This window comes from Delphinapterus leucas, chromosome 13 (assembly GCF_059928025.1).
Source record: "Delphinapterus leucas isolate spDelLeu-1000000601 "Yukka" chromosome 13, BTC_Dleu_Yukka2, whole genome shotgun sequence".
In the NCBI taxonomy this organism is placed as follows: Eukaryota; Metazoa; Chordata; class Mammalia; order Artiodactyla; family Monodontidae; genus Delphinapterus; species Delphinapterus leucas.
Window position 1 is genome coordinate 67660695 of NC_143141.1, and position 12775 is coordinate 67673469.

General features: G+C 42.4%; 1 protein-coding gene across 4 annotated transcripts in view; it reads right to left on the reverse strand.

Moving 5' to 3' along the window:
- Positions 1–727: 727 nt before the first annotated feature.
- The window catches only part of RASGRP3 (RAS guanyl releasing protein 3), a 77304-nt gene continuing 65256 nt past the window's right edge, over positions 728–12775 (reverse strand). For 3 of the 4 annotated variants that reach the window (XM_089923293.1, XM_089923289.1, XM_089923292.1), the window contains 4 exons: positions 7954–7990; positions 5229–5354; positions 4523–4882; positions 728–2953 (listed from right to left, as the gene is read on the reverse strand). In XM_089923293.1, coding sequence (XP_089779419.1) covers positions 2934–2953; positions 4523–4882; positions 5229–5354; positions 7954–7990 — 543 coding nt within the window. In that variant the 3' untranslated portion in view covers positions 728–2933. Of the gene's footprint in view, positions 2954–4517; positions 4883–5228; positions 5355–7953; positions 7991–12775 lie in introns of all 4 variants that reach the window. The other variant, XM_030762974.2, reaches the window with a different exon arrangement.

Sequence of the window (12775 nt, forward strand, 5' to 3'; positions counted from 1 at the left end):
GAGAAGGTGGTAAAATCTCTCCTTCTCAAATGTGAAAATTGAGGCTCAAATAGATGTATATGACTTGCCCAGGATCTCATGACTACAACTAGCATAGATGGGATTTAAATCTGGCTGTGGATTGCATGCCAAAGATATGCTGTGGGAATCTCATTTGACTGAATTTACCTCCTCAGTCAAAAATCAAGGTGTTTATCTTAGGAATGCTTAAGCTTCTTGCCATCAATAACAGTTTGGTACTTCCTTCTGTAGGAGTCCTGCCTTCATTGTTAAACAGCAAACCTCTCTGTCTTTTGGAGAGGCTGTTTTACCATGGAAATCTGGGGACATTATTGCTTCAGGAAACACCACTCAACATAAAATGTTCAAATACCGGTTAGGATCACTCTCTGATTTAGGCAGATCTCAAAAAGCATCAATACAATTAGCACATCCTTCAATGAAGACCCAGTTGCAGTATCTAACATTTCCTCTCTTGGTATCTAATATTATTAATTTTTTTTTTTTTTTTGCTGTGCCATTCAGCTTGCGGGATCTCAGTTCCCCGACCATGGATTGAACCCGGGCCACAGCAGTGAAAGTCCAGAATCCTAACCACTAGAGCACCAGGGAACTCCCAATATTCACTGTTAAGAGTTTGGTTTTGTTTTTGCTTTGACAGTGATCATCAAACCTACAAAAGGAAGGTCTGGAGGAACCAACCATCATAGTTTTTTTTGCTCCACCATGGGTTTGCCTAATTTACTTATTTTATTGATTATGGGAAATTGACATATTGGAAACATCAGAGTCACCATTGGTTATGAGTAAATGATATAATCAAAATTATAAAGCAGCTTTATTATGGACTCAAATTCCTCTTCAGCAAAGTAATAATAGTAGTATGTGTGTGTATGTGTGTGTGTTTGCGTGCCTGTGTATACATATAAACACATATATACACACATATACAAAAATAGTTTACGTACATATATACACATAATATGTTAGTTTTATTATTTTTTTGGTTTGTTTTTACTCGAGGTTCATTTAGTATCATTGTAACAGGAAGGCTGATCCTATAAAAGTCTTCTTATATATGAAAAATAAAAAATAACCCAAACTAAGTGGCAAGTGAAATAACTGCTTTGAGAAGAAAAAGAATAGTCTTAACATTCATTAACAAAAAAAACACACACAGAAGAAGGGTTTCTTGTACTTAAATTGCCGTTTTCTCTTTTTAATTTTGTTAACATGTATTTCATTGCATTTATGAATAGGAATAGAGAGTATATATACATGGAACCAACACTGGGGATGGCTATTTGCTTTCTGAGGTGCTCGCAAATGGTGAGTTCTTACATTTTTGAGCTTAATCACAACTCCCTCACCTAATAACTTCATTTAACTTGCAATATCTCTGCAAATTGATCTCTGAATCTGTTTGGCATGATTAAGTCAGTTCTAGCGAATTTGAAACTCTATTTTAAGGAGTCATCTTGCCTTAAATGCCCATGGGCTCTCAGCTCCCAAGGTCAGAGATGAAGAGTTGTTCCTCTTTGTGCATCTAACACAGGACCTGCCCAGAGCAGGCACTCAACAAGTGTTTGCTGAACAGAACTGTCTTCATTTACCTAATGGAAAATGAGAAGAAAGGCATTTTTTTACTGAAGCGACTGCCCCCAAAGAAACAAATTCAGTCTTATGTGGATTATATACACTTAAACTACCAAATGCAGACCAGTGCACCTCTGTGGGTCCAGTTTCTGACTGGGCACTTGGTAGCAGGTCATTCTCCTCAGCCATAGGCTCAAACCCATCTCTATTTTTGAACATCTTCAACCAAGTTCTTTCTTCTCTCATCATGTAAGAAACAGACCCACGTCTAGTAATGTTGGGTCAAAGGAAGATATTCAAAATATTGATACTTTAAAAGTTTAAATGAAATGTTAATCAAAGGTGGTTTGTGATGATTTGCTTTCTATGACTCTTCTTAATCATGATGGCAATTTCTTAGGAAGAGCATGAGAGCTCTCTTTCACAACCAAAAAGTTTTCTTTTATAACAAACAAAATTCTCAAAACTATTTTGAGGTTTTAAAAATTGCTGGTTGAATTTTAAAAATTGCATTTCAGTAAGGGGTTTGAGGGATGGTTTGTTTTTCTCCTGAATTTTATTCCCAAAAACTTGAATTGATTTTTTAAATTGTTATTCATACTTCTTAATAGCAGTCTTATGAAAGATGGCTAAACCTAGTGAGATGGGACATGTATTTAGTTAATTTCCCCCCATGGCAATGATAAATATTAGGATAGTTTTCATGACTGTGTCATAGCTACCTAGTGATGCCGAATTGGCAAGACTTATATGATTATAGAAGTGTGACTTGTTACACATTATAATAGCAACTGTATGGTAAGAACAATGTAAACAGCTTCTCCTTGCAGCAGATCATCATTAGAAGAACCACTGCCTTCCAAGTCTGGAAGAGCTTCCTTGTCCCTCAAAAAAATAAGTCCTGGTCCCGTCCAAAAAGCACACAAAAAGACCCCTAAATCGACTCCTCGTTAAACACCCCCCTCAAAAGTTTATAAAAATACGGAAATAACATTCTCACAGAAAAAGCAAAGTCTGAGTTTAGAGAATGAGTATCAAGTACATGCACAAAAGCTTTCATTTCACCCGTATATAAATGGCTCTAGAGAAAGATAGGAGAGAAAACTACCAACTACATAACACAGTCTTTGTGGCACCTCACTAGGAGCAGGGAAGGAGGAAATAAATAGTTCATAGGGTAAGTCCTCTGTCCCATAGTTCAATCAGGGAGATCCCACAGTGTCACAAGGCAGTAAATGTCCAGATATCTTTTCAGATAACTTCCTGAGTTTTGGAGTGTTCTTCAGAGCGTCTCATCTTGCTCCTTCCAAATGCCAACACAGTTGCCTTCAGTGTCCTCAGCCTGAAGTCAGCCTTCCTGCAATACGAATCAGAACCTGTTGTATGGCTGCATCTCATTTAAAAAAATAAGACTACTCCTAGAAAGCAGTTTATCAGATAATTTCAAGGGAACATCTCAAATGATCAGTGCCTTGTATACTCAAGATTTATAGAGGGAAATAAAAGATCATGTAGTCCACAAAGCACATGATGTAAATGTTCTGAAATTAGATTGTAGTGGTGGTTGTGCAACTCAGTGAATATACTAAAAACCATTGAATTATACACTTTAAATGGGTAAATTTTATAGTACATAAATTATATCTCAATAAAGCTGTTTTAAAAGTTGGTGTTAGGGCTTCCCTGGTGGCGCAGTGGTTGAGAGTCCGCCTGCCGATGCAGGGGACACGGGTTCGTGACCCCGTCCGGGAAGATCCCACATGCCGCAGAGTGGCTGGGCCCATGAGCCATGGCCGCTGAGCCTGCGCATCCGGAGCCTGTGCTCCGCAACGGGAGAGGCCACAACAGTGAGAGGCCCGTGTACCGCAAAAAAAAAAAAAAAAGTTGGTGTTAAAAGAAAGGAAACAATGGCTCAGAAGGAACTTACAATAAACTTCATACTACTGAAGACCATGTGCGGCATCCTTACTAATTGTCTTCGATGAGGAAGGAACTAGAGGAATTTTGGTTAAAGATCATTGGCGATTTTCTCATCATAGGAAACTATGGAGATTGTGCGCTTAGATCTCCTGAGGACAGGTGGAATGTGGAGGACCAGTCATGAGAAAAAAGAGCACTGGCTTGATCCAGTAGGGTCTCTACCTAACCTAATATTCTGTTTATGAAAATGATTCAGTAGGGAGGCAATGGCTTCCCTCCATGACATTACTTTTAGGTTAGGAATGTGACACCAATTTCCCCAAATCCTTTTTCTTAATACACTATGGACTATTGACTAATAAATTTATCTAAGTCCATCTTGAATCAATTTATATTTTCAGCTTGTTCTAACAAATTCCATATGTTTCCCAATTTGCTTTGGATGATTTGAACATACTTTTTGTGTGGAGGCAAAGCCTGACACATAGAACCCTGAGGTCCCCATGTCTCTGATATTCACCACCCTCTCCTCCATGATGCTGTCAAAAGCCATTTTTTTTTTTTTTTTAAGTAAGAGCAAGAGTTTCCAGCTCTCCTTCTCTATCTACATGTCTTTTGCTTTCACTGCCTCCTCTGAGTTTGGACCCTGATTCTAGCTTGGAAAACTAAGCTGATGGGTATAGCGTACTGTTATATTGGATACAAGCAACAGTCAAGGGTCCCTGGACATCACGTCAGTATACAGACACAGAAACCTTCACTGAGTTTTAGAACCCATTCGGTTCAGTTTTATACATCATAAAACTGATGTCCAAGGAGAAGAGACCATTTGTCCAGAGTCACATAACTAGCCAAAGACAAGACTAAAAGTGATATGTCTTGATTCCCAACCATTCTGCTTTCAAAACTACCAGGCTGCCTTGTGGGCTCACTATAACACTCATCTCAGCTGCTTTCAGCCTCCCTCTTCTGATTTTATTTGTGGTTTGACCAGCACTGACCTCACCGTCCTGTCTGGTCTCAACCATGTCAGCTTCATCCTGGTCTGGTTCGAACGCAGTGCCTCGGTCAACAACATTCACACCAGCCTGCACCCTGGGCTTCTCATTTTCCCACTTGGCAAAGCCTTTGTCCTTTGCTGCTTTGTCATGGAACTTGGACTTCATTTTGGGGAAGGTGTGGGACCCTGAGTCCCCCCAGCCAGCCTCTGACCACACAGGCTCGGTCTGGGTGGCCTGGCTGGTGGTGGCCCGCTGCAGCCGCACGGAGATCTTGCGAGAGGAGCCTGTGACCAGTGTGATGGCTCTGCTGTCCAGGTCTCGGTGTCCAGCTGCGACGCCAGGGAACTCGAAAACCTCATCCTGCACTGGAAGGGGAAAGATTACTGTGATTATTGTGATTAATCATACATCTGACTGCTTCACAGCAAACCGTCAAAGTGGGTGCAAACAACAGGAGTCCTACGGGTAAGGTCCTAGAGGAACAGACCAGAGGTGAAATGAAATTGACCTCAGGTGAACTGCATGTTATTGAGACCCAAAAGCCAAAAGGAGCATGTAGGGTTCAAGGGTCTTTAGCCACTGCTGCTTACCCTGAAGACCTTTATGTTTATAATGGCTCTGACTAGCTTTAGATCCAGACTCCAACCAAAGTGCAGGCATGGAAGGTGAGCAGAGAGAAATCGCAGTAGGAAAGAAAGTTGAGGACATTACCTGGAGGCAACGAAGGACTTCCAGGCAGTGACCCATGACCGCTGCCTAAGGAGGGCGCCCGGGCAAATCTCCGGCAGGCCAGAACCAGGAGGTCTTTGCACTGTTTATGACAGTTGGCTCCACAGTCTGAAACAACCAAAAGTATCACAGGTGATTAGCGTGAACCACATGTCAGGCGCTGACCAGGCTTCCAGGTTGGCGTTTGGGCTCTCCCGCCTCCCCTCCCCCACCCTTGTTTCTGTGTTTAATCTCAGGTCCACGGGGTGTGTCTAGGGCTAGTAAAAGGGCCAGTGGGACTCTCTTCCTTTCCTGGGGTTCCTAAAGTTCTCTCTTATATTTGTTCAGCTGCTTCTTCTACACAGTTCACTGAAGTGCTGGGGAGCAACAAGCAGGGGCAGCCTGAATAGGGAGTTGCCTTTGCCCAAAACTAAATGCAAATTACATGGAACTGGGGTTCTTCTCCAGACCGAGATGGATTCCCCACAAAGAGGCTCCCTGAGCCAGAATGAGGGTGAGAAGCCTCAGCATCTAGTCTCTCCCAGGACCTACAGTTGCCTCTAAATATTTACAGCAAGGTGTCCCTCCATTCAGTATTTGTCTGCATTTTCTATTCTTCTTCATTTCCCAAAATCTTTTCCAGAGCAAGCGATTATATCTTTTGCTTCCTTTCTTGGCATAGAAGCAGAAGACAAGGTGAGCATATGCTCAATAAACATGTCTCAGATTTGACTATGGCTTGGAAATGGCACGCAGCAGATTCTGTGGCCTTCCCATTAGATGCTTTAGTTAAGAAAGTAGATATTAATTGCTACTTGGGGTACAAAATTTTGGCCACTTTGGAAGATAGCAACACAATTACTTCATACGATGAGGGTCCTACATTTCTCTGAAATCACTGAACAGATATGATCATTTTATAGGGTATATTTCTCTCACCATCAAAGAGGAATTTTCTCATTATTTCCAATACCCGTTTTCCCCTAAATGGTCTTGTTTCAAATGGTTTTTTAATAACATCAGGGAAAGATCAAATTGCAATGACATGTCTGGTCTATTTTAATTAGACTTTTCACTCTATATGTCTTTAAGAGAAATACCATCTGAACAGAGATCCTAGGGTTTAATTGATTTTCATCTTCACAAAATTGTGTGTGTGTGTTTGTATCTGTCTGTGTGTGTCTAGGGGATAAGGGGCAGAAACCAGTATCTCTGCTGCTTGAAAGTAAAAATTCAAGTTAGACTAAGTCAACTGATTCAGAGAACAAAAGGGAAGGGTTTTTTTGTTTGTTTGTTTTTTGAGCACTAAAAGGTGGCTCCCATAGAGGTTCAAGGAAGTTCCCTGTCCATGTAAAATGAGGGCCAAATACTGAAAGACAGCTAGAGAAAAAAGGCATCACAAGGGAACATTATTAATCTGAAGGCATTCTGTGATTAAGATATTTCATTTTGGGGCTTCCCTGGTGGCGCAGTGGTTGAGAACCTGCCTGCCAATGCAGGGGACACGGGTTCGAGCCCTGGTCTGGGAAGATCCCACATGCCGCGGAGCAACTAGGCCCGTGAGCCACAACTACTGAGCCTGCGCGTCTGGAGCTTGTACTCCACAACAAGAGAGGCCGCGCCAGTGAGAGGCCCGCGCACCGCGATGAAGAGTGGCCCCCGCTCGCCGCAACTAGAGAAAGCCCTCGCACAGAAATGAAGACCCAACACAGCCAAAATAAATAAATTAATTAATTAAAAAAGAAAAAGATCTAAAAAAAAAAAAAAAAAGATATTTCATTTTGTGGCTTTATTATATTTTTCAAGAGCATTATCAGATTCTTAAAAGAACCAGTATAAACAGTCTGCATAAAATATCCAGCAGTTTTCTGAACACCAATAATGTGTAATAATCATATATCTACAAGTAGCCAAACATTCCTATTGCATTTATCAAATACATATTTATTCAATTGCTATAAATTTCAATTAAATGGGGGAAGTATATGAACAAATTCATTGAAAGGGGCAAATGTATCTCCTCTTTTCTCATCATCATCTGTGATTTAGTAGAGAAAGGAATAGCTATGTGAGAGTAGAAAGAAATGCATATGTATTACAGAAATGAGCATGGGGTTTTTTTTCCCTTGAAGGACAAAGTTCTTACATACAGTATTTCCATCAGCCTTGCCCTCCTCAGAATTCCCACCTTAAATGTGTGCTGATGATGGGCAAGACATCTTAGAGATAGGGGTTAGATGTGTGTGGGATAATAAGTGTGGTTTCCTTGCTCTTTGTAACAAGCGGTAAAATTCCAGCCTGGGATCTCCAAAACTTCAGGGAGTCCTTTACTGGACCGTTAACTCTTCAGTTGCCAGTAGCCCCAAAGCCCCAATTTCTCTGTGTTGCCAAGAGCTTTAAAGTTTCCCTCAGACAAATATGATTCCTGCCCCAAAAGTCACATTTAAAAATTTTAACAATGGGAGATTGGGATCGACATATATACACTACTATGTATAAAATAGATAAGTAATGAGAACCTACTGTATAGCACAGGGAACTCTACTCAATGCTCTGTGGTGACCTAAATGGGAAGGGAATCTAAAAAAGAGGGGATATATGTATATGTATAACTGATTCACATTTCTGTACAGCAGAAACTAACACAACATTGTAAAGCAACTATACGCCAATACAGATTAATTTAAAAAATAAAATAAAATAAAAATTTTAACAAAGTAACATTTACCTTTGCATTTGTATCCTTGCTTGATTATGCCCCAGAGCTGTAACAAAAGACAAAGTAATGTCAGGGAATCTGGAGAGAAATCTGGAAAGAAAACAAGGCCACAGAGAAGGAAGTCCTGGGAAGCGTGATGCCTGGTAGAGCACAAACAGGATGTAGCTGCTCCTGACACCCTTCCTGTCAGATAGAAGGACCCTCTCCCAGCCCACGGCAGCTGGGGCAATAACAGGAGTTTTGCTTCCCTTTTCTTTCTGGGAGCCAAACGGGAGCTGGGATGGGAAACTGACGTTGGTGCATTTATTGGACTTTGGCATAATGCGCTCTCAGCAAAACTCACAGGGAGACACTGTCACTCTGCCTTTGATAGCCCCTGGCTCCCTCGGCTTTTTTTGAAAATCTCACTAGCTGCTCTTGGCGCCCCCTACGGTAAATTAAGCGACCCAAGCAATGCATCCCACTAAAGCATTTGGATTTTGCTTGATTCTCTTCTGAGAAGCATTTCTACCTTGAAAGAATACAGAAGAGGAAAAGATTTTGCATTTGTTTGTGTATTTATTCTCTGCATTTGCTGCGTGTTTGGCCTGTGCTGGAGCTGTGGGAGATGCAGAAAAGGCTCAGATTCTGCCAACCAAGTAAGGAGTAGGATGTAGGAAGTGACGAGAGTCTCAGGAGAGATGTGAGGGCCTACAGTTTAACAAGGGAGCGTTTGCCCAGGCGGTTCAGGGGCGTCATCCTGGTGGTGGTGTCTTCACAAACCTCTGCCACACTGTAATCTCTGTGAAGAAGGGGACTTCCCACATTCTTTCCCAGGCCTCCTGCAGCTCTTGCATATGGGAACCAGGGGCATCAGGAACATACAGTGCTGATGAATTAAACGGGCTGAGCTCAAGTTGGAGAAGCTCCATTTCCACACTTTGAGTGGTTAGGCTAAGTGGCTGATATCTACCTAATAAAATAATTTTGAAAGAAAGAGGGCTGGTGGGCTACTGGCATTGATGGGAGTGTTGTTCACAATGTGTTATAGCAGAACAATGCCCTGAGTGTGGGCATCATGGCCCTAGGAGAGTAGCTACTGATGTGAAGGGATTCAAGGCTTTGGGAAAGTTGCTCCTTACTCTCTTTCTGACAAGGAAATTCCATCAGTGGAGAGTGATTCCTTTGAGCCTTAAAAGTTATTTGGTCCTTCAGAAAACATTATTAAGATGCAAATGTCTCTTGGGACAGGGCAACACTTTGCCTTGGAGACAGGAAGGATTATTAAGACAACTAACTGGAAGCGAGGCCTCAGGTGCCTAGGATGACTGGAAAAGGGATGGGGAGGTGTCAGTACAGGAGAGGAAAGTGGGTGGGTAGGCCAATCACATCTGTCAGAGCTATAAGGATCTTTACGATAATCCAGTTTGCTTCCCTTTTATAAAAGGTGAGTGTGATGATGCAGGAAGTTAAATAATTTGCAAGGTCCCACATCTGGGAAACTTTGTAGTGATGAGAAATCGTTTCCTCACAGAGCCCTTGGTAATAGTAATAACAAAAATAACAATGATAGCTAACATTTAATGAACTCTTGCTATGTGAAAGGCACAGTTTTAAGCTATGTGTAGCAAGTCATTTTTTTAATTAATTAATTAATTAATTTATATATTTTTGGCTGCGTTGGGTCCTCGTTGCTGCACGCAGTCTTTCTCTAGTTGTGGCAAGCGGGGACTACTCTTCGTTGCGGTGCACGGGCTTCTCATTGTGGTGGCTTCCCTTGTTGCAGAGCATGGGCTCTAGAGTGCAGGCTTCAGTAATTGTGGCACGTGGGCTCAGTAGTTGTGGCTCGCGTGCTCCAGAGCGCAGGGTCAGTGGTTGTGGCGCATGGGCTTAGTTGCTCCGTGGCATGTGGAATCTTCCCGGACCAGGGATCGAACCCATGTCCCCTGCATTGGCAGGCGGATTCTTAACCACTGCACCACCAGGGAAGTCCCATGTAGCAATTCATTTAATGCTCACAATATCCTTATGAGATAGGTAATAATAATTTTCTCATTTTTACAGATGAGGAGACTAAGCTACAGAGAGGTGAAGTCATTTGGCAAGATCTCATAGCTAGTAAGTAGGAAAAGAAGAATGTGAAGAGTATGTCACTTCAGGGAAAGAGAGGAAGCCATTGCTCCTGGGAGTTTTGTGTGTGATCAGAACAAAAGCCGCTGATCTAGGACAAGAAAGGATAAGGTTTAAGAAGCATCCAAATCTCTGGCTATGGCACGTTATTAGCATAGCTGCAGAAACTGCTGAAGAAGATAAAGTCAAGCATGAGTCCCATGAGGCAGGCAAGTCAGGGCGTTGCTTGCTAATGCTTACTTAAGAAGCAGGGGGTCTTCCCTGATGGCGCAGTGGTTGAGAGTCCACCTGCCGATGCAGTTCGTGCCCCGGTCCGGGAAGATCCCAGCTGAGCCTGCGCGTCCGGAGCCTGTGCTCCACAGCGGGACAGGCCACAACAGTGAGAGGCCCGCATACCGCAAAAAAAAAAAAAAAAAAAAAAAGAAGCAGGAGACAACACGAGGCACGAAGAGGCTCTGGGTCAGCGTGCCAGCCAAGGACAGGAGAGGGTACTTCCCACAGTCTCTGATTTAGAGACCTGAGGCTGCTGTAAGACTTGGAGTGACTGTGGTGGGAGGAGCACTCGACTGGGAGTAAGGAGAACTAAACATGAGTCATGGTTCTGCTGCTAGTGATCCATGTGACCTTAGGGAAGTCACTTAACTTCTCCAGAGCTCAAAATAAGGGAATTAGCAAAATTCTTTCAGCTCTGGAATTCTAATTCTAAAATCAATGTATTTCAAGCAGTGTCTATTTGTCTTCCTTACCCTTAAAATGGAATTTATTTCAAAAGCAGGTGGTCCAAGCACTAAAAAATAGTTCCTTCTATTCCCCCACAGTTCCTTTCAATGACCCAGCTAGAGCATGGTATTTATAAATCCCTTTGAAAACCAAAGAGCTTTTTAAAAAAGGTGTGTGAGTAAAGATCAATTCAAATTATAGCAAGGAAATTAAGTATATTTTGAAAAATAAAAAGGGATATTAAAACTCTGAATTAGTTAATTTCGATAAAACTCCAAAAGCATAAAGGAACACTAAAAAAAGAGAAAGATTCACTCTGAGCTCTGTGGTATGCAACATGTCTGATATCATTTAATACCACAACAACATGGCAGGTAAGTCTTAACCCCCTCTTACAGATAGGAAAACAGCGACTCAAAGATGATCAATAATTTGGTCAAGGACATAGATTAATAAGGGGCAGAATTGAGATTCAAAGTCAGAGTTCTGGACTCCAAGTCCAGAGCTTTCGACCTGATCACAGCTGCATCAAAAACCTAGCGCCAGCAAATCCGCTCTGATGAGTTGGGGAGGGAAGCGTGTGGAAGCTCCCAAGAAAGCCTACCTTGCTGCTTCTATAGAACCAGAGCCTCCATGGAAGGGAGAGACATCCAGAAGGACTGGAGAGCAGAGACAAGACCTTGAGATTTGATAAGGACCTACCAACTCTCATACCACACCATGGGTCAGATGTCTCAGCCTGACTTCTGGCTGTGCCAGGCCAGGGCCAAACAGATTCCCTGGGCCTCACTCTGCAGGAGAGAGTTACACATGGCTCCGTACCACTTGAGCATTTTTCAGGTCTAGATACAGGCAAAAATTCCCATCAGAAGAGAGATACATGAAGAAGGAAAAGTATTTGTTTGATGATAAAATGGCCAGGTGATGCAATCCCAGTGGTGTAGCTGGTAGGAGAACCTCTCCTTCCCTGGGGTGGGCTAAGGGAGCTGGTTAGGCTGCCTTGCCCCTTGATCACAGCAGGTTCTATGATCACGGGGGGCCATCTTTGAGGTAACCACTGCCTCTAATTTACCTGTTCTCAGCGGGGTGTGTGCTTGAATTCAAACACCTGCCCTTTGGCTCCCCAAAGCCAGTTATTCAAGACTGAAAGCGAAAAATGTAATTTAATGGGAGCGTATATGATATCAGCTACGAATTCCATACGGGTCCACAGGGGGACATGACTGCTGAATGAAGCTAACAAAACTGAGCTGGCATCTGGACAAATGCCACTCACCTGGCTGCTGGGCTACCCTTGTGTAGAGTACTACATTTTCCATCTTACATTACTTGGATATCAACTAGAAGATGTTCAGAGCTCAAGGGTCTTTGTTTAACACCAGGGCCAAACATGACCTTAGTTGCTAAAGGATCATCAGATGTGGGGAAGTGAGGTGTTCAACCTTCATTTGTTGCAGTGGTGTAGGTAGAGCCAGAACACTAGAGTTTGAGTCCCGGCTCTAGTCATTACTGGCTGTGAAATCCTGGGAAACTTGAGTTATCCTCTCTGGACCTCTCTACATTCATATGCAAATGGGGAGAGTAAAAGGCCCACCTTATGGGCTAGTTATGAGGATTAATTACACTAATGCCTCAGGAAATATTTTATTACTGTCAAATGCCGAGTAAATGTTATTTATTATTATAACCATCTTCTCTTCGAAAAGATTTTTTTTCCTCACTGAGTTATGGAGCCATATCATGATAGATTTCTAGTGACTGACACCATATGAAACAAGAACTGAGAGGAACTGGCTATAATAAATACACCACTTAATTGCACTCAGTGATGGATGCCATGGCTCATTGGGCAGAACTTTTCCCTGGCAGGTATTAACAGACAAACTGCTCTCCTGAGTTAATACGCCTCACCAACCTTCCCTGTCTTCTCCAGCCCTGCATTCCTAGAAAGAACATGGCTAAATCTGCAGATCTTGCTTTTGTTTTTAATTGAATGTTTAAT